This window comes from Bos mutus, chromosome 22, assembly GCF_027580195.1.
Source record: "Bos mutus isolate GX-2022 chromosome 22, NWIPB_WYAK_1.1, whole genome shotgun sequence".
NCBI classification, from domain to species: Eukaryota; Metazoa; Chordata; class Mammalia; order Artiodactyla; family Bovidae; genus Bos; species Bos mutus.
In genome coordinates this window covers 50631126-50650430 of record NC_091638.1, presented here as the reverse complement: position 1 = coordinate 50650430, position 19305 = coordinate 50631126, and the positions used below count along the sequence as shown (strand labels likewise).

The window sequence follows — 19305 nt, the reverse complement described above, 5'->3', positions numbered from 1 at the left end:
ATAAACAACCTACAGACTGTCTCTGGGATGGTTTCTGAAATGGGCAGGCGCAGGCAGAGGAACAAATCCCCCAACTGTGACAGCCCCGTGTTTTCACGGTTAAAGGGAAAGAATGAGAAGGCAAAGTTGCGCAAGTACCGGCAAGGCCAGGGCAGAGCTCACAGCAATCTGGCCAAAGACAGTGGGTCCCTCCACAAAGGCAAAGTTTAATGCTTGAACCTGGAGAGAGCAGTTAGTTCACTGGGCAGACTTGTTAATTTTTTTAAGTTTTTTAAATTGGGGTTTAATTACTTTATAGTGTTGTGTTAGTTTCTGCTATACAACAAGGTGAATCAGCTATAAGTATACATATATCCCCTCCCTCCCACCTACCCCCCCTCAAGGGCAGACTGTTGAGGGTACCTCCACAGTCTGCGAGTGTCTGGGGTGCACACTTTTCTGGGGCCTGATTCCTGGGGACGCAAGTGAGCAGGTGCTGCCCCCTGGTGCCACCAACAAGCCCTACACCTGTCTGCCTTGGCTGTGTCCACTCCAACACCCAAACTCTTGGGGGTTACTAGATCTTAGTCCTTCCCCAGACTAGGAAAGCCTTCTTATCAAAGTAACCCTGAGTTTCTAGAAATGTTTAAAAACACAGATACGTAAAAATAAAAAAAAATAAAAACACAGATACGTGAAAAGAGTGTCAGCCTCACCTCTGGCCTTCCTCAAAGTTAGTATCTTGATGCATGTCTTTCCTTGATGCATGTTTTTCCTTCCTGTGTTTTTCATTTTAAACAGAGCCAGAAGATACAGAAGTTCCTGTTTTCTAGCCTTCTGTTTATTTCTACACGTTCATTCCAGATACCTAGATGTTCATCCTCCAGTGCCCAGCCTCCAGAGAGCTGCACCATGAGTTTACAGCCAGGCTGCTGAAAGTGCCCTCAAAGACAGGTGCTATGTTCCCAGTTTTCCTGTTGTAAACAATGCTGTAGCGAACATCCTCATTTCCAACTTTCCACTCAGATGGGTGGCTGGGGCCACTCTTTCTGCTCCCAGTTCTGGCCTTAACAGGCCTGCACGTACGGATGCATGGGGTCACGCAGAGTCGGACACAACTGAAGCGACTCAGCAGCAGCAGCAGCAGCAGAAAATGGAAACTGTTTTTACCCGACTAGTCTGATGCGGAAGGGGAAGCTGCAGGCCAGTCAAGTGGGATGTGAGTCACAGGCAAGGCAGGGCACAGGGACCCAGGGTCTTGAGGGAGCCAGGGTCCTTGGCTCCAGCCAAGCTCAGGAGACATCCATTGCTTCTGGCTTGACAACTGGCCAGCCTCTCCTGCCATGGTAACCTGCCCTGTCCAGTGCCAGTGTCCTGAGGGAGCCTTTCTGCCCAGGTTTCTCATTCCACAGGAAGGACTCTGTTTCTGGGTGGAGCCTGTACCCACCAGGCCCTCTGCACCCAAGAACTTGGGCTGAGGCCTGGGAAGGCAGACAGAGGCTCATGCGCTCATCCACATGCCACGGAGCAGGGTGGGGGAGGGCTGGAGGGGCAGATAGCTTCTGGGGCAGGCTTGGTGTCCGATAAGACCTGGCAACACCCTGTGTGAACTTTGTACCCGCCCTTCTTTGCCATAAGGCCAGAGCTCTGCATTCTACCAGGAGCACACCTCCGCCCTTCTCTTCGGCCAGAGAACCCCCTGCAGAGCAGCGTCTGGTGAATGCAAGCCTAGCAATAGACCAGGAGGACCCGACAGCCAGCCTCCGGGCTGCGGGAGACCCCAGCTGGGGCTGACTTTGGCTTGCATCCTGCCTCTTATGCTCTGCCCCTCACCTCTCGCTGGACTCGACTTTACCCTCGCTGGGCTCAGAACCTCCCACTCCGCCCCCGACTCCCGCGTCTTCGAAGAGTCCTCAGTCTATGGTGTGGCCTCAACCCCTCTTCTCGTGGGCCCTGTAGTTACTCGCACACTTCGCCCCTCCCTAAACACCAGCGCCTTTATTCCGTCCCTTCCCAGTAATAGGCGAGGACTTGGCCCACAGAGCTCGCCTCTCATCAGCCTAACCCGCCCCGAGAAGCTGCCTTCTTTCCGGGAGATCCCTGCTCTTCCCCTGCAGGACTCCAGCGACCGCAGCCCCTACTTGTTCCTTACAGGCCCCGCCTCTTTACCATCGAGGCCCCGCCCCCACTGGCTAACCGTCCTCGCCCATTCGTCGAAAATCCCGCCCCTCTCACTTCACTGCAAGCCCGTGGCGAAGGCGGGCTGGGCCTCTCCGGTCTCCGCCCCCGGAGCCTCACTTCCGGGCGCCAGCAGGCCCCGCCTCGCCCTGGCGGCCCAGAGCCACCATGGAGCGGCAGGTGAGGGATCGGCCCGCGGTTCCCGTGGTCTTTGAAGCCCGGGCCGGGCCTGACCCTGCTGTGTCCCCTGCGCAGGTGCTGCTGAGCGAGCCCGAAGAGGCGGCGGCGCTGTACCGGGGCCTTAGCCGCCAGCCCGCGCTGAGCGCCGCCTGCCTGGGCCCGGAGGTCACCACGCAGTACGGGGGTCGCTACAGGACGGTGCACACTGGTGTGTGTTTGGAGGGGATTCGGGGAGAGGAGGGGGACGTGGAGGGCTCGCTGCCTGACGGTGCACACGGGTGTGTGGAAGAAGGCCGTTCTTGAAAAGTGGGTGTGAAAGGGTGCCTCCCCAAGAGGCCCGTGCACACAGGTGTATGGGGTGGGGGTGGGGCTACCTGGAGTATTAGGAGCTGGTGCCCATGAGTGCAGAGCCTGGGCCTTGTAAGGGTTGCCCCCATCGTCCTATCCCACACCCACCCTCAAGGTTCCAGGGTGGATGCTAGGAGCAGTAATGGTTTCTCTCCTGAGATGTTGTCAGCTTAGGCTCTGGAGCCCTAGACTTGAGCTGGGTTTGGGTGTTACCCATCCTGCCCCCAGAATATCTGGAGACAGATTGAGGGAGGTGGGGGCTGGGGAGGGGAGCCCGTGCCAGGACTGGTCAGGTTGAGCAGTCTCATGCCTCTCCTCGCAGAATGGACCCAGAGGGACTTGGAACGCATGGAGAACATCCGATTCTGCCGCCAGTACCTGGTGTTCCATGATGGGGACTCAGTGGTGTTTGCAGGGCCTGCGGGCAACAGTGTGGAGACCCGGGGGGAGTAAGTTTGAGGGAGGAAGCTCGTGCGCAAGGCCCCAGCCATCAGCAGGCCTTTTCTGAATGCCTACCATGGGCCATGGTGTGGGTATGACCCAGAAGGGAAGCCTGGAGTCAGGTTCCTGCTCCTTGGGAGCTCAGACAGCCTCTAGTGACATGGTCATAAGCGCTGGAGGCCTGCTCCAAACTTGGGATGGGACTAGAGGCCCTGCCCCAGGAAGCGGAGGCAGGCAGCTGCTGGGAAAGGACTAGAGGGCTGCAAGGGTGGGTGTGGGCTGGAGCCTGAAGAATCTTGTGTAAGAGGTTGACCAGTAAGGGGACCGGATGGGCTGTCACTGGGTGGGAGGTCGTCCTGACCCGCTATCCTGTGTCGTCCTCAGGCTGCTAAGCAGAGAATCTCCTTCAGGCACCATGAAAGCCGTGCTGCGCAAGGCTGGAAGCACTGGGGAGGAGAAGCAGTTTTTGGAGGTGAGTCTGCACAGGACCAGGTGGTGGGCAGCTGGGGGCTCTGTCCCACCGATGAGACTCTGTTTGAGGACAGGCAGCCTGACTACCAGATGTCCTCAGGTCTGGGAGAAGAACCGGAAGCTCAAGAGCTTCAACCTGTCAGCGCTGGAGAAACATGGGCCGGTTTACGAGGATGGTGAGGCAGCCGGCTGGTGAGCAGGCAGGGCGGCCAGGAGGGGCAGCTGTAGCCCCGGGCTCCCCCTGATCGGCCTTCCTTACACCCAGACTGCTTTGGCTGCCTGTCCTGGTCACACTCGGAGACACACTTACTATACGTGGCAGAGAAGAAGCGCCCCAAGGCTGAGTCCTTCTTTCAGACCAAAGCCTTGGACATCAGTGGCAGCGATGATGAGATGGCCAGGCCGAAGAAGCCAGACCAGGCCATTAAGGTGCTCATGACCATGGCCAGTTGGTGAAGGCTCCCCCGGGCAGCCCTCGAGCTCAGTACGCTGTCTGCCCACACTGTGCCTACCAGAACTGGGGAGGCACTGGCTTCCAGGTGGCAGGGCAGGCTCCCACAAGACAGGCTGGGCATTGAGTGTCTTGTGTTCTCAGGGGGACCAGTTTTTGTTTTACGAAGACTGGGGAGAAAACATGGTTTCCAAAGGCAGTCCTGTACTCTGTGTGCTGGATATCGAGAGTGGCAACATCTCTGTGCTTGAGGGGGTCCCTGAGAGTGTGTCCCCTGGCCAGGTTAGTGCTGACTTGGCCTGCATCACTCCTGGAATCTGGGGGCCCTGCCTGAGTGACTGCCCCTTGTTCACACCTGCCCCGTGGTCTTGTTTACAGGCCTTCTGGGCCCCTGGAGACACAGGTGTGGTGTTTGCAGGCTGGTGGCATGAGCCCTTCCGGTTGGGCATCCGCTTCTGCACCAATCGGAGGTGAGGACAGTCAAAGGGATGGGGCAGGGCGCCTTGCAGCTCAGACTGGCCTTGAAGCTGAGTGTCTCTCTGGTGGTTCCAGGTCAGCCCTGTACTACGTGGACCTCACTGGGGGGAACTGCGGTACGTGCTAGCACCTGCCCGTGCTTTACTGACACACACTGGGCCCGGGCAGCCTGCACGATGCTTACATTTCTGTCTGGTCCAGAGCTCCTCTCGGATGACTCTCTGGCTGTCACTTCTCCCCGGCTGAGCCCAGACCAGTGTCGCATCGTCTACCTGCAGTTCCCATCTCTGGTCCCCCATCAGCAGTGTGGCCAGTTGTGCCTGGTGAGCTGGGGGGAGGCAGGGGTGGGGGGAGGTCAACAGGAGGAGGGGATGGTGGATAAGAGCTGAAGAGTCAGTTTCGACTCCCCACGAGCCCCTCAGTGGACCTCGTGTCCTGGGTGCAGTGATGGTGTGAGCTCCACCCGGCCTTCTCTCCAGGCAGGGCCTAGAGGCTGAGAGTGCTATCCTCGGAGGCTCTGTACAGTCAAGACTCACCACCTGGAGAGCATTCTCTGTCTACAGGAATGCTTCTCATCTGCACGCGGCTGGGCTCTGCAAGGGGCTGGGAGATAGTGGGCTCTGGGCCCCTCGTGAAAGTCAGAGGCCTCTCCAGACTTCTGGTCCAGGTCACCAGAAAGGAGATACATTGGGCTCCTCTCAGGTCCTCCCCTTCCTGCCCTTAGGGCGCTGCCAGTCCCCTGGTGGGCCTAACCACCCTGTTGTCTTGCAGTATGACTGGTATACCAGGGTCACGGTGGTGGTGGTGGATGTCGTGCCTCGGCAACTGGGAGGTAAGGGGTGTATGGCGGGGCGGCTGCTCGGAGCCTGCAGCTCTGTTCTCTAGCCATCTGTTCCCCTTGCTCAGGGCCAGCCCCCTCAGCTCTTCTGTCCTGAGTTCCTTCTGAAGTCTTCCCTTCTGCCAGACCACCCCAGGTTCAGCTGCCGCAGCAGGTGGGGCCATCACCATCAGGCATGGTTCTGACAGAAGGAAGTTACTTGGACCAGAGCTGAGACGGTTTCATTCAGGCTGCAGCCCAAAGGACTACCTTTCTTGTCCTTCCAGTGGCTGATTAAAGCCCCTGCTCCTTCACGGGCTCTCGGAAAGTACACTAGGTTGGCAGGTCCTACCCCCAAGGGTGAACCCCCACCCCAGCGTTTGTCCAGTCCAAGCCCTCTGGGAGGGTGGCTCTTGGCTGATAAGCTCCAGTCACAGTCTCAGGTGCTCACAGCTCTGCTTGGGATCCCAGGCTATCCCAAGGATGTGAGGGGTGAGTCTCCTGCCTTCTTGGGCCACCTGGTCCGTTCCAGGACACAGGGACAAGGGATGCTCTCCTTTTCCTCTCTTTGGGCTAGAGGGATGCAGCTGGTATGAATTCTGGCCCTGCCCCATATTAGCTGGGTGTTACTGGGCAGTATCCTGACCCCCTGAGCTTCCATTCCTTTATGTGAAGGGGAAGTGGTTGTCCCTGCTCTTTGTGAGACTGTAGTGAGGGTTAAATGAGTGATGATACTAGAGGGTAGGATTTATTTAGGCTCCTGGGCCAGGCAGTCAGCTAAGTATGGTAACGGACAGACAGGTGTTACCTTGGTTACAGCATCTGCTCCTACGAGGGGCCCAATAAGAGCAGCTCACAGGAATGCCAGTGCCTACTGTTTCTCTCAGGAGCTCTTAATCTCCCCCTCTCCTGGGCCCTCAGAGGCCTCTGCCCTTCAGCCCACACTTCAGGCAGCTCCTCATCACCTCGGGTACCCATGTGTGGGGCCCCAGGTGAATTCCCCAGCAACCCAGCCTTCCTTATAGTCTTGCTGCTCCCCACCCCCAACCCCCTCCACTCTTGGACATGGCCCCCAGCTCTTTGCCTTTGCAGAGAACTTCTCTGGGATCTACTGCAGCCTGCTCCCTCTGGGATGCTGGTCAGCTGACAGCCAGAGAGTGGTTTTTGACACAGCTCAGCGCAGCCGGCAGGTAAGGGGCTGTATTGAGAGGCAGCCCTTGACCAGTCCCCAGGAGCTGCGGGCCTGGGACATCTAGGGGACATAGGGGTGCCATGGGAGTGGACCCCTGAACACCACCATATGGGGAGTTGATGGAGGTGGGACAGTGGTTTCTCCTCAGGGTTGAGCAGGGACACCACAGTATGCCAGCCTCCTTTGGTGTGTGATATCATTGGGTCCTCAGGGTAGCTAGAAGGAGCTCAGAGGCATTCCCTCTCCTGCCCAGGGTCACTCAGCACATTGTGATGGAACTGGGATTTGAACCCAGGTCCCCAGGCCACACCTACTGTTCGGAGTAGCTGTCGCCATAGTCACTCACGGATCTGGCCTGGCCCCAGGGTTCCCAGGAAGGTAGAGAGGAGGTGGGGGCAAGACCCGAAGGGCCCTTGGATGTGGTGCCACACATGGCCTCCCCTCTGCTTTAGGACCTGTTTGCTGTGGACACCCAGATGGGCACTGTGACCCCTCTGACGGCTGGTGAGCAGGGCCAGGGAGGGGCCAGCCAGGCCGGGGGAGGGACCGGAGCTCAAGCACACAGGGCTGCAGCAGCGCTCGCGTCCACTCTGCACCACTGACTGTCCCACAGCCTCAACTGACAGCTTTGAAGACCCTACCTCTGCAGGACCCTCCGCCAGCCAACAGACTGCCTCCCCGCCTCTGCCTGCTCCCCCCGCCCTGTGTCCCGGCACTGCTCAGCACAGCCCCCACATGGCTCCTCAAACCCACACAAGTCTCTCTGGCCAGGATCGGCCAGAATCACCCTCCCCACTCTTCAAACCTCAGGCAGAGGCACCTCTGCTTCTCTAGGGCTCAGGAGAAGACCTGTTGGCTCCTTCATCTTCCTTTTACCCAGGCCTGATGATCCTGCCCCTAAAATGTTTTTTGAGTCCTCCACCTGCCCAGGCTGTACTCACCCCTCCACAAAGCTACCAAAGCGTTATTCCCAAACTGCGTTTCATCGTACAGTCCCCGGCTTAGGAATCTTACTCTCCTTGGACCCCACTGCCTAGAATCAGCACCGCACCCCCGGCCCCAGCCTCCTGGGCCCAGCTGCCACCCTGCAGAGTGCATTCGTCAAGGGGTGGGTGGATGTACCATGGGGTCTGGTGTGTCTCCATATCTGGCAGTACCAGGGCACAGCCACTGGATGGGTGGGCTGAGAAGGAGGCTCTCCCGGAGCTGTGTGCAGTTGGCTGTCATTGGCTGTGACATCTCTCTGTGGGCATCCCTTTGCTGTTCAGGGAGGAAGGGGCAACTGGCTTTAAAGCTGCCACTCTGGGGGTTCTGGCTCTGCAGTTGTGGGGCGGGGGGTATGGAAGTAGTGGTGGCCTCTGCCTTTTCCAGGGGGGTCAGGTGGAAGCTGGAAGCTGCTCACAATTGACCGGGACCTCATGGTGGCCCAGTTCTCCACGCCCAACCTTCCTCCGTGCCTGGTGAGTGTTGGTGGGCCACAGACCAGGAGGCAGGGATTCTGTGCAGGTGGAGTTCCCAGGTCAAGGAACTGACCCAAGTCTTGACTGGCTGGTCAGTTCATGAGTAGCCAGTATGCAGACTCAGCTCAGGATAGTCCACGAGATCTGGCACCAGCTAGAGCTGAGCTGAAGTTTGCTTCAGCTCAGCTGAGAACTAGGCTGAGCTGAAGTTTGCTCCGTACAGAACAGGGTGCCTGGGAAAGTGCTCAGTCCTCTGGCGTAAAATAGCCTAGAGGCTGAGGAGGGAGGGGTACCTCTGTGTGGTTGGGTGAGTGCCCGTGTATATACCAGCTTACGACAGGAGTCCACGCCGTGCCCTCTGGAGGTGGGCAGACAGCCTAGTAGAGCGAGGGCTGTCCATGCTCACAGTGGTAGGAAGGCTGGGAGGCAGCCAGGCCACCTGTGACCCACTCTTTTCCCTTGGCAGAAAGTCGGGTTCCTGCCTCCTGCGGGGATGGAGCAAGAGGTGGTTTGGGTGTCCCTAGAGGAGGCCGAGCCCATTCCTGACATCTCCTGGAGCATCCGGGTACTACAGCCACCCCCAGAGCAAGAGCATGCGCAGTATGGTGAGCTGGGCAGGGGCAGAGGGACACCTTCTCCAGGTTCCCCAAGCACACAGCATCGGTGGTCACCTTTCCCGTTTTCCTGTCTCACATTTTGGAGGGGAGGGTTTTGAGATTGTCTCTTAAGAGCTGTTCTGCTCCTCTTGTGGATGATCATGGGGAGTAGTGTCCAGGCATCTAAGCACCTGCTCTGGGCATCATCGGGCCGTGTCATCTGTGGTGGGATAGTGGAGCCCAAAGAAACCAGGCGTACGCGAGGCCTCTGTGACCATACCTCCTCCAGAATGCTGTCCCTGCAGAGAACAGGACTCCCCAACCAGGGTAGAAGGAGCATGAATGAGCCCCCTGGGGTCCATGCATCACAGTGTGGGCTACCTTGGCCCAGCCTCCTGTGTCAGAGGTCAGCCCTAGACCTGCAGCTACAGCAGAGGCTTTAGCTGGCAGAGCCCTAGGCAGTAGCCCTGGGTCTGCTGACTACTGCTTCTCCCCTGCAGTTGGTCTTGACTTTGAAGCGATCCTTATCCAGCCCAGCAACCCTCCAGATAAGACCCAGGTGCCCATGGTGGTCATGCCCCACGGTAGGCAACTAACCTAACAGCCCCTGCCCTTCCTCTCCACCCCTCCTTAGCTGGCTATTTCACCCTCTGTCTGTTCCCTATCTGCAGGGGGACCCCATTCATCCTTTGTCACTTCCTGGATGCTACTCCCAGCCATGCTTTGCAAGATGGGCTTTGCAGCTCTACTAGGTGAGGGGGCAGGGCCCTGCAGCTCTGGTGGGGCCGTGGGGTGGTCATGGGGTGGGCCTGGTTGGTGCAAGTGTTGTGGGTACTGCCCTCATCTCCAGGCCTCTCTGCAGCCCTGAACTGGTAATCACTATCAGAAACTGCCCTGACCCAGCCTCAGGCACCATGGACTAACTTGGAACTCCCATGAAAGGGCATGTGGCCACTGGGCCATCTCCAACCTCTTGGCCCCTTCCCCTGGCATCTGATGCAGCTAGCCCCAAGGCCTACTTCACATAGAGGTGAAAGGGTATCCAGGGCTCCAGGAATGTCACTTGACCACCCTGTCTGGTCCCTCCTTGGCTTCCAGTGAACTATCGTGGCTCCACGGGCTTTGGCCAGGACAGCATCCTCTCCCTCCCCGGCAATGTGGGCAGCCAGGATGTGAAGGATGTCCAGGTAGCAGGGACTGGGGCTTCTGGACAGGCTGGGAGGGTGGGACAGCGGGGGTGTGGCTCCATTCAGCTGGGCAGGCTACTGGCTGCAGCATGATCTGCCCCACCCTGTAGTTTGCAGTCGAGCAGGTGCTCCAGGAGGAACACTTTGACGCAGGCCGAGTGGCCCTGTTGGGTGGTTCCCATGGCGGCTTCCTGTCCTGCCACCTGATTGGTCAGTATCCCGAGACCTACGGCGCCTGCGTGGTGCGGAACCCTGTGATCAACATTGCCTCCATGATGGGCTCCACGGACATCCCTGACTGGTGGGTGTGCCCACAGGCCCCCTGCCCGTCTCCCCTCCCCTCCATATCTTCATGGAGCTCCCAAGGGCCCCAGCGCTCCCGGACCTGCATTAGCATGGTGTCTTGTAGGTGTGTGGTGGAGGCTGGCTACCTCTACAGCAGTGATTGCCTGCCAGACCCCAGCGTGTGGTCTGAGATGCTGAACAAGTCACCCATCAAGTACACCCCTCAGGTATGGAGCCCTCCTCGCCTCCCCACCAGCAGTGCACCACCAGTCTGTCCAGGGCCCTGGGCCCTGCTCACCACTGCTCCCCACATACTTAGGTGAAGACACCAGTGTTACTGATGCTTGGCCAGGAGGACCGGCGTGTGCCCTTCAAGCAGGGCATGGAGTATTACCGTGCCCTCAAGGCCCGGAACGTGCCTGTTCGGTGAGTGCATGCAGCAAGACAGCCCTCGCAGCTGGTAGGCTGGTGAGCAGCAAAAGCACCTCGATCCTCACACACTGCTGCTCAATCCCCCAGGCTCCTGCTCTATCCCAAGAGCACCCACTCACTCTCAGAGGTGGAGGTGGAATCCGACAGCTTCATGAATGCTGTGATCTGGATGTGTACGCACTTGGGCCACTGAAGCCCTGCCCCTCGGCACGAGCTGGGTGGCATATGCCACACTGGGCTCTCTGGCAGAGCGGCGAGAGGCTTCCTGGTCTCTGGACTTCAATGGACGGGTGAGCCGAGGAACATGGGCTGCGTACTCATAATAAATGAAGACACAGAGTCTGGTTCCTGCTGGTACTTTGTACCAAGCCACCGCTAACCCCAGCCCCACCCTTGGGGTTCAGAGACTATAGGCCCCTGGGTATGGTAGCCATCAGGTTGGCATCTACCTCCAGGGTGAGAGGTAGGGGACAGTGAGAGGCTCAGTTATCACCTGTCCTGGCCAAGTAGTTCTCCACCAGGCTAGCTCCCTCAGCTGCAGCTCCTTGTGTTAGAAACTGCCCTACACCACTTTGTCCTCCCTGCAATTGATTTAGGGGACTAGTGAGGCCCTGCCCTTCCATAGCACCCACAGGTTAAGGCAGTCCTAGGGCAGATCACCCCGCCTAAGATGTACTGGGCTTGAGTCACGCAGGCCCTGCTGCGGGGTTGCCAATTCATTCCCCAGAAGCAGAGGCTAAGAAGCACCCTGCACAGACATCAAGAGGAAAGGTGGCTTTATGTCGGACAGAAAGCTTCAGGCTTGCCAAGGCACACAGGATTGAGGCTGGGACTAGCCCAGCCTCATGACCTTGTGAATCCAGTCCACAAACACAGAGACACGCATGAAGATGGCTGGCCAGCGGGGCCGTGCGCACACTCGGTTGGGGATTATAATTCCCTGCAGGACCCAGCAGTCATGAGTAAAGCAGGCAAGTGGGCCCCCGTAGTCACCCTGGTAGGTGCAAGAACTGGTAAGGGGGGCCTGGGCTGTGGCAGAGACTAGCCCCCTCGGGGGTGAAGCTGGCCAGGGACCCTGCCACTGACCTCACAGGCTCCCACTGGGGCCAGCAGTCCTGCAGTACACATCTCACTCTCCCGTACGCGTCCTCGGTGCTTGACATTACATTCCTGGTTGGAGATGACACTCAGGAGGGCTATGTTCAGGACCGTGTCATCCCCTGTACCTACGGTGAAGGGAATGAGCAGAAGGAGAGGGTCTGCGGGTGGGAACCAAGTTGGGGCCTATTGGCCTGGAGAAGCCCACGCCTCTGCTGTTCTCTTACCTTTGGTCTCACCCCAGCCTGCAATCTCACACCTGGTGCCTGGAGGCACCACATACCGCTCAGGGGGCAGGCAGATCAGGGCCACACGCTGGTTCAGGATCACAGGTCTTGAGCGAGAATGAGGGCTTTCAGGGTCTGAGGCCACAAGGCCCAACCCCACCTCACACCCTCTTGAGTTCTCACACACCTCTCCAACTTGAGCAGAACAAGCTGGGAACCAGAGGGCCCACAGACCATCTTGGCCATTGGGATGTGCTGCAGGTCTGGCTCCCCAGGCTGTGGGTCCTGGAACAGGGTGCCCAGCCACACCTCATAGCCCACGAGAGACATATGGCTGAGAGAGAAGCTCTGCTAGATGAGTTGAGACTCAGGGTCTGCCGCCCAGCGCTCACCTGGTGACTTGCCAGGGAAGGTGGCTGAGGGGGAGACGAAGGCTGGGGGTTGGGACTGGGTCCCCAAACCTAAGGGAGGCTCACCAGGAGGAGAAACACTGCCGGGCAGTCAGAACCCACTGCTCCTTCACTAGGGAGCCTCCGCAGAAGTGCTGGCCCTGCCTGCAGGAATGCGGGTTAGGAAATGGTCCTGAGACCCAGGCTGGACCTGCCATCTCCAGGTCCCCTCCAGATGGGGGCAGGTTCCCACCCTGCTACTGGCACAGGCATAGAGGATATAGCTTCAGCCCATCTTGGGGAGTCAGGCAGTCATGCCTCACCGGTTGCGCAAGCTGACTGTCCAGGGTGAGTTCCCAGGCTGGCCCCCGACCACACGCAGCTTGGAGTGCAACGGGTCCACTCGTGTCACTCTCTTGCCACATTTATCAAACAGCACCTGGTCTGGGGGACAGAGTGTGCTGGGTGAGACCCCCGACTGGATGGACCTGGGGGTGCAAAGGGGCCACAAGGAACGCCTGGCCCAGGTCCATACGTGCAGTCTCCAGGATGGACGGCTGTTGGTCATCATCTGAAAGATCCAAATTCAGCATTAAGGGAGCCAGCCTTTGGCAGTGGAGGCTAAAGGCGGGGCCGGGGTTGAGTCGCGGGTGCTTACCACAGCGCCGCAGTGCACAGTAGTCGAATGGAGTCCCTGGGTCCGTGGTGTAGCACCAGGGCCCGTGACTATCCCCGTCTGGGTTCCGGCAGAAGTTTTCCTCCAGGGGCGTGTGTGGGGCAGAAGTGTGCTTGAACCTAGGCCGAAGAGGGGAGCAAGATCAAAGGGTAACCCCAAGCACTCCAAGCACTGACCAAGATGCCTAGGCTTGGCACCCTAGGCGTTGTCCCGGGTGGGGCCTGTGGCCTGGGTCTGGGAGGTGCCAGGTGCGCGGACAAGCTTACTGCGGCTTATGTGGCGTCTCAGCCGACCAGTTCTGACACCGGATGCCCTTTCGGGTCTTGCTAACAGAGCCGCGGTACAGTTCCCCCGCGCCATGATAGCAGTCTGCAGTGGGCGGACAAGGGAGACCGTCAGCCGGTTCTCGCCCTAGCCCTCTGGCTCCGTGCCTCCAGCCCCAGCTTAGGCCTTACCCTCGGGCCGCACGTCGTCGGTGCAGCGCCGGATCTGGTAACAGAAGGCCATGCGCATGCCAGGCCGCGATGTGAAGCACCAGGGCGCCTCCGATCCGTCGGGGTTTCGACAGAAGTTCTCCCGAAGGTCTCTGAGCAGGCACGCTGCTTAGCCCAGGTGGGTCCCAGCCCGCCAGCAGGAGCCGCAGTCCAGCCTTCAGCTTCTCCCCAGGTCTCGCCTTCCTTCAAGCGCCGCCCGGGACACCCCCTCAGGTCCCATCCCCAGGAGTACTCAGCTCCCAGTGGCTGCCAGCCAACTCACTTGCACACATACTTTTCCGGCGCAAAGCGATGCTGATGTGGGAGCTGTGCATCCCAACGCTGGCAGGGCACGCCCGCGGCGGTGGTGTTGACTGTGCCCCGGTAGCCCTCGCCTTTTCCGCGGAAGCAGTTGAGCGTCGTGGCTTCCTGGCTCGGCTGTGCCTCGGACCCTTGGATGGACCGAGGCCGGTCGGAGCCGGAGTCGGAGCTGAGACCCGGTCGCGGGCTGGTGCGGAGCCCCAGGGTCTCTGGCCCTTCGCCGGGTCACGCCCAGCCCTGCCTCTCGCCCCCAGGCCACGCCCCCACGTATCCCAGGTGCCCTCCCAGGCCCCGCCCTCACGCTGTACCGCAGCGGGGGAGGTCGCAGAACTCTCTCTCCATCTGCGGGTCGGTGGTATAGCACCAGGGCCGCTCCGAGCCGTCCGGATTCCGGCAATAGTTGTCGTCCAGATTTTTGTCCAGAAACCTGGGGGCGGTGGCCAGGCGTAAACAAGAGCCTGGTACTCCCCTGTCTGATCCCATCCACTGGGCATTCTATCGCCCCGCCCCTGGAGACCTCGGCCCTCCCCTTGCCCACCCTCCTCTCGCGCCGAGCCCGCCCCCGCGTACTTGCCGGGCTCGAAGGGGTGTGGGTGCGGGTGCTGCAGGTCCCAGCGTTGACATTCGCGTCCTGACTCGGTGCTGTCCACTGAGCCGCGGTAATCCTCGCCATTGCACCAAAGGCAAGCGGCTGGAGACACACGGGGCCGATGGGTTCGTGGACGGGCGTGGGCACGCGCCTCCCGCCCCAGGCTTGACCGGGAGCCGCTTACCCTCTCGGCAGGACTTTATGCCGCAGCTCTGGAAGCGCACGGCAGGGTCGGTTGTATAGCACCAGGGACCTCCCGGGTCCCTGTCCGGGTTGCGGCAGAAGTTCTCCTCCAAGCCGTTCCGGAGTGTGGGTGTGAACCTGTGAGAGCAGCAATACAGTGCGAGCTGGGGGGGGGGGGGGGCGGCGCCAGGCGGGCAGAAGCAGAGGGAAGCTGCTGTCTGTCTCACTTGTGGTCATTGGGAAACCTGTGGCTCCAGCGCTGGCAGGGTAGGCCACCCACGGTGATGGCCACAGTGCCCCGGTACTCGACCCCGTTGTCCACGATGCAGGTGCGAACATAGTCTGGGAGCAAAAGACCCAGAATCAATAAGGCTGGAGACCTCAGCAGCCCTCTCCCCAGAGCACCCTTCGCAGCCACTCACTTTTCTTTTGGAAGAGGTCACAGCGCCCGGAACGCTGCAGTCGTGTATGAGGTGAGTGCTGGGTCCATGGCAGCAACTGGCAACCATGGCTGCTCAAGTTGTAGTGGAAGGCCCTGGGAAGAAGAGGCACAGGGTCACCATTGCCCAGGTTCCGCTCCCTCCAGTCTTATCTAGGTCCAGTGGCCACTCACCTGCAGTCCAGGAGGGGCCCACAGAGGCCTGCACATTCCTCAGCATTTGCCACATCTTCTTGCCAAGGCCCGGGCCCCACTGAGTGTAGCAGGTGTTGCAGCTCCGTACCCCGAAGCACCTGGAAGTCATTCAAGGGCGAGCGCTGCCCTGCAGGGTGGGCATGCGAATCAGCACATGCATATCAGCATGTGCACACTTTATTCATTCAGGAGATCAAAATACAAGGCCTCTGGAGTGGGTCAGTGACCCTTCAAGGGTCAGACCCCTGTACTGGATGGGAGGAGCAGGCTCAGACGTGACTGTAATCACTAGTGCACCTGTTTAGTGGGCAAGGCACTGGGCTCAGCTGTAAAACATATACTCTGAGCGCAGTGCCTGCTGGTGCTGGCCCTATGGAGCTTATGCTAGCTCGTTTCTCACGTGAGGATGTGAAGGCCCAGAGCTATCTTATTAACAAGGCAAAGGCCCAACCCAAGCATTCTGACTCCAAGTCTAAGTTCTAACCAGCATAAGGGTAAATGCTGAAAGTGTTGGTCGCTCAGTCCTGTCCAACTCTTTGCGACCCCATGGACTGTAGCCTGCCAAGCTCCTCTGTCCATGGGATTCTCATGGCAAGAATACTGGAGTGGGTTGCCATTTCCTTCTCCAGGGGATCTTCCCAACCTAGGTCTCCTGCATCGCAGACAGATTCTTTACTGTCTGAGCCACCTAACCAGCATAAGGGTATATGCTAGGTAGGAGGATTAGGTCTGGTTCATAAGGGATAAATGCCTGCATGTGTGTATGTGTCTATGGTCCTAACACTGCCTCAAAGCTACAGCAGACATTTCACCGCAGGCCTGAATAGGCAATGTGTTTGTGTTCCTTTGGCTGCCCAGCTCTGTGAAAGAAGCCAAGGTCACTCACTGCTACAGGCTCAGTAGGAAAGCAAGTTCCTGGCTCAGATAGCAGGATGGGCCTGGGGCCGGCCCCTTTCTGAAGGCAGATGGGGATCAGGGCTGAGGGGAAGGGCACTTACCAGGGGCCCCTGAGAACCATATCAGAAGCAGCAGGAGTGGCAGCCACCCCATCCTCCTGGCTGGAGGCTGCACTGTGACCCACCACAGCCCCATCCGGGAAGTTGTGAAACCTGTCCCTACGGGATTGGGTGGCTCTGTCTCCACACCCCCACTCTAGGCTTGCTGGGATCTGACCTGAGACCCAGTGGCAGTAATGGGGGTGGTGCCAGGTCTCAAGCCCCCTAGGTGAGGTACAGGGGCCCTCACTCTGGCATAGTTACCCCCAAGAAGCCTCCCAATATAGTGGGCAGTGTTGGAAGGGTTCACTGGGGATACTTGAGGTGCTGTGGGGTGGGGGTGTGCAGCCCTCACAGCCTAGGCCCCTCTGAAGGGAAGGGCTGTATGGATATGCTTGCTGCCAGGGGCCAGGGTTCCAGCCTTAAAGTGATGATATTAAATTTTCCTGAGTTTCAGCTTTCCCCTGTAAAGTGGAGAAAATTCCCTGTTGCTTTGATGACTGATGGGCCCCCACGGGGGCAGGTCTGCCTACGCCTCTGTCAGCAGAGCCCAGGGAAGCTCTCCTCGCCCGGCCAGAGGTGCCATCCCTGGGAAAGGTGAGCGAGGCCACGCGTCTGGCCTGAATGGAGGTGAGGGTGACAGGTGGCAGAGACCCTTGGGAGGAGCAGCCTTTCGGACGTCCTAGCGGACCTTTGGGCCGGATCTCCAAATACGGGCAGGAGTAGAAAGATAGGCGGCCAAGGTCTCTCAGGACACAGCGTTAACGGCACGGCTGGGCCAGGAGCTCCTCCCGCGCAGGTAGGGGACGGAGGCGAAAGAGGTTGGGCAGTCGGGGCGAGGCGGGCTCCGGGAACATCCCGGCTTGGAGGCTACAGAGAGGGGCGCCACCTAGCGGAGGCCGGGCGCGGGTCGGTGCGCGTGCGCGTGCGCGTGCGCGTGCGCGGCGGCCCGCGGTTTGGCCACGGACGGGCGCCGTAGTCGAGTGTTGGGCGGATGTTGTGAGCCGGGACTCGGCGGCGGAGGCTGGGGGGTGAGTGAGGGGCGGCCGGGTTCCGAGATGGGCGGGCTTCCCCGTGGCTCCCCTTGCGTCCCCGGCCCGTCCAGTTGTGAAAGTGCTCGCCGCGCGAGGGATCGCAGCCTGTGGTGCCGGAGTCCGGGCCGGAGCTGGCCTGGAGGGTCCGCCAGAGCTTGGGGCCGGGACCGAGGCGACTTGGGGGAGACTAGCGGTGCCCTCGCGTCCTTGGGGGTGGCTTCGGTTCCGAGCCCGGAACCCTCGGCGGGGTTGAACGGGACGACGTGGCAGGGAGCCCCCGGGCAAGTCAAGGCCCGCCTCCCACCTGGGTCCTCAACACCTGACACCTGGAGTGGATGTCTGGAGGTTTGCTCATGGGTTCCATGACGACGTCTAACCTGTCGTGCACCTGCTCTGTGTCAGAGGGCCGGTGTTGGGCGGCAGGGCAGGGAGTCGCCTTCCTGAGGGGCAGGCGTGGTGCCGACTGGGAGCGGGCAAGAGTGTGTGGCGGGAGCAGAGGAGCTGTTTGGGGTGAGATAACAGAGAGGAGTTCTGTCTCAGGCATTGCTGGCGGACTAGGCTCTACAGCCGCACCGACTAATAGAACTTTCTGTGATGATGGCAATGTTCTTTATTTTTGGTGTGTAGTCCAGTAACCATTAACCACATGGGGCCACGGAAATCCTTGAAACGTGACCGCTGTAATTGAGAAATTGACTTTAAAATTTTTTAACTGTTCCCGACCCAGGGATTGAACCCGCATCTCTTAGGTCTTTCTGCATTGGCAGGCGGGTTCTTTACCACTAGCTCTGCCTGGGAAGCCCTCTGAAACTTGAACTGAAATTTAAAGAGCCACATGTGGCTAGTAGCTGCTGTGTTGGGCTGCACAACTCTAGATCAGTAAGGCTGGCACCAGCGACTCAGTGCCCCTTCGGAAGCAGCTGTAGCAACACCATGGTGTGTGAGGGACGAACAGCAGTGGGAACAGTGTGTTCTGTAATGAGGGCAGGGGTGCTGCTGTAAGGGGATAGGATGCTGTGTGTGTGAGTAGGGACAAGAAAACTTGCAGACCTTTGGAATAGAGAAGGGAGGAGGATCCTGGAACTGAGGCAGGGGGTCCTGGCCTTGGATGTCAGTAAGATTTGCAGCTGGAGATGGCACCAAGGCCTTTGGATGGTGGACTAGGTGTAGGGTTCTCTCTTCCACATTTGGACCCAGCGTGGCTGATAGCTGAGAAGGATGCAGGAGCTCTGCTCCTGAGCCACCTCCCTTTGGACGCCTTGGTCTGATTTCCCACTGGGTTGAGGCGTTCGTTACTAGTTTGGTTTAACAAACACATATCTGGCATCTGCTCCCTGTTGGGGCCTGGGTGAGCACTGGGCCAGGTGAGGTCTGTCCCACCGTCAGACCCCCACCCACCCTCCCTGTGTAGGAAGTGGGAAACCCCTGCTTGGAGGGCCCCAGAGTCTGGCAGAGCGGTGAGAGACTTCCTGGGTTGATGCGTGTGTGAGTGCCCGTGCAGCGGCTTCACCTGTTCCTAGGCCTTCCTGACACCCCAGGATTGAGGTCAACATGGGAGCCCTTGGCTTCCTTCGAATAGACAGGCTCTGCCTCTGCTTAAGCCCTCAGGACTACAGGCTGCCCACAAGAGATGAAAGATGGCGTCCAAGGAGGGCGGCATGGCTTTCTCGCGCAAGAGCTACAAACTGACTTCAGATGCTGAGAGATCCAGGGTCACAGGTAAGGGCTGGCAGGGCAGGGAGGAGGCTCCCAGTGTTGAGGGAAGCAGGAAGAAGACACAGAGGCAAGCATGTCCCGGGTCCATTGAGCCCCAGGCCCTCTTGCACCTCCCTGGACCTATGAGCCGCCTCTTCTCCACCAGCAGCCATGGAGCAGGGCACCCACCGGGACTGCTCCTCTGGCCTGTGTGCTGGCAGGGGCTGGGAGCCACACTGACCATGCGTCCTTTCTCCCTTCTAACCTGTGGCCCAGGCATCGTGCATGAGAAGCTGCTGAGCGACTACCTGCACCGTGTCTTTGCCTCTCCTGATCACAGACCCGCGGCAGCCACCAGCAGGTATGGCCGGATGGCTCTCCCCTTCCTCTGCGGGGCCAGACCAGAGGCAGGAGGCTGGGGTGTGGGGAGGGAGGCTGGGCTCTGGGGAGGCTGGCTTGCGTTCTGTCCTCGCTCTGATGCTCCTGACTGCGAGACC

The 19305-nt window shown here is 59.4% G+C and overlaps 3 protein-coding genes across 10 annotated transcripts in view; 2 read left to right on the top strand and 1 right to left on the bottom strand.

Annotated features, from left to right (window-relative positions):
* The first annotated feature begins 2190 nt into the window (after positions 1-2190).
* Positions 2191-10838, top strand: APEH (acylaminoacyl-peptide hydrolase). Of its 2 annotated transcripts, XM_070360400.1 has the most exons (22): positions 2191-2337; positions 2413-2545; positions 3008-3134; positions 3511-3598; positions 3698-3773; positions 3863-4026; positions 4193-4330; positions 4427-4518; positions 4601-4641; positions 4727-4848; positions 5297-5357; positions 6435-6532; positions 6987-7038; positions 7906-7994; positions 8461-8599; positions 9091-9174; positions 9262-9342; positions 9689-9777; positions 9888-10078; positions 10187-10289; positions 10382-10488; positions 10582-10838. In XM_070360400.1, the coding sequence occupies exons 1-22, from the start codon at positions 2326-2328 to the stop codon at positions 10685-10687; spliced, it is 2193 nt and encodes a 730-aa protein (XP_070216501.1). In that variant the 5' UTR covers positions 2191-2325; the 3' UTR covers positions 10688-10838. The 2 variants fall into 2 exon arrangements, with proteins under 2 accessions (XP_070216501.1, XP_070216502.1); XM_070360401.1 differs by lacking the exons at positions 2191-2337; positions 3008-3134 and having other exon boundaries at positions 2409-2545.
* A 355-nt stretch (positions 10839-11193) lies between these two features.
* On the bottom strand, positions 11194-16205 carry MST1 (macrophage stimulating 1). Of its 3 annotated transcripts, none has more exons than XM_070360404.1 (18): positions 16083-16205; positions 15064-15211; positions 14873-14985; positions 14678-14792; positions 14452-14588; positions 14253-14369; positions 13980-14105; positions 13641-13809; positions 13340-13470; positions 13151-13253; positions 12867-13003; positions 12744-12779; positions 12532-12652; positions 12296-12373; positions 12007-12153; positions 11820-11926; positions 11581-11720; positions 11196-11488 (listed from the first exon to the last, which is right to left on the bottom strand). In XM_070360404.1, the coding sequence occupies exons 1-18, from the start codon at positions 16174-16176 to the stop codon at positions 11327-11329; spliced, it is 2181 nt and encodes a 726-aa protein (XP_070216505.1). In that variant the 5' UTR covers positions 16177-16205; the 3' UTR covers positions 11196-11326. The 3 variants fall into 3 exon arrangements, with proteins under 3 accessions (XP_070216504.1, XP_070216505.1, XP_070216503.1); XM_070360402.1 differs by having other exon boundaries at positions 11204-11488; positions 13987-14105; positions 14249-14369; XM_070360403.1 differs by lacking the exons at positions 13151-13253; positions 13340-13470 and having other exon boundaries at positions 11194-11488; positions 13987-14105; positions 14249-14369.
* Positions 14784-19305, top strand: part of RNF123 (ring finger protein 123) — a 27217-nt gene continuing 22695 nt past the window's right edge. For 2 of the 5 annotated variants that reach the window (XM_070360395.1, XM_070360399.1), the window contains exons 1-3: positions 16993-17110; positions 18715-18832; positions 19085-19169. In XM_070360395.1, the coding sequence (XP_070216496.1) occupies positions 18751-18832; positions 19085-19169 (167 nt within the window). In that variant the 5' untranslated portion in view covers positions 16993-17110; positions 18715-18750. Of the gene's footprint in view, positions 14924-16992; positions 17111-17197; positions 17459-18714; positions 18833-19084; positions 19170-19305 lie in introns of those variants that run through there. The other 3 variants (XM_070360396.1, XM_070360398.1, XM_070360397.1) reach the window with 3 other exon arrangements.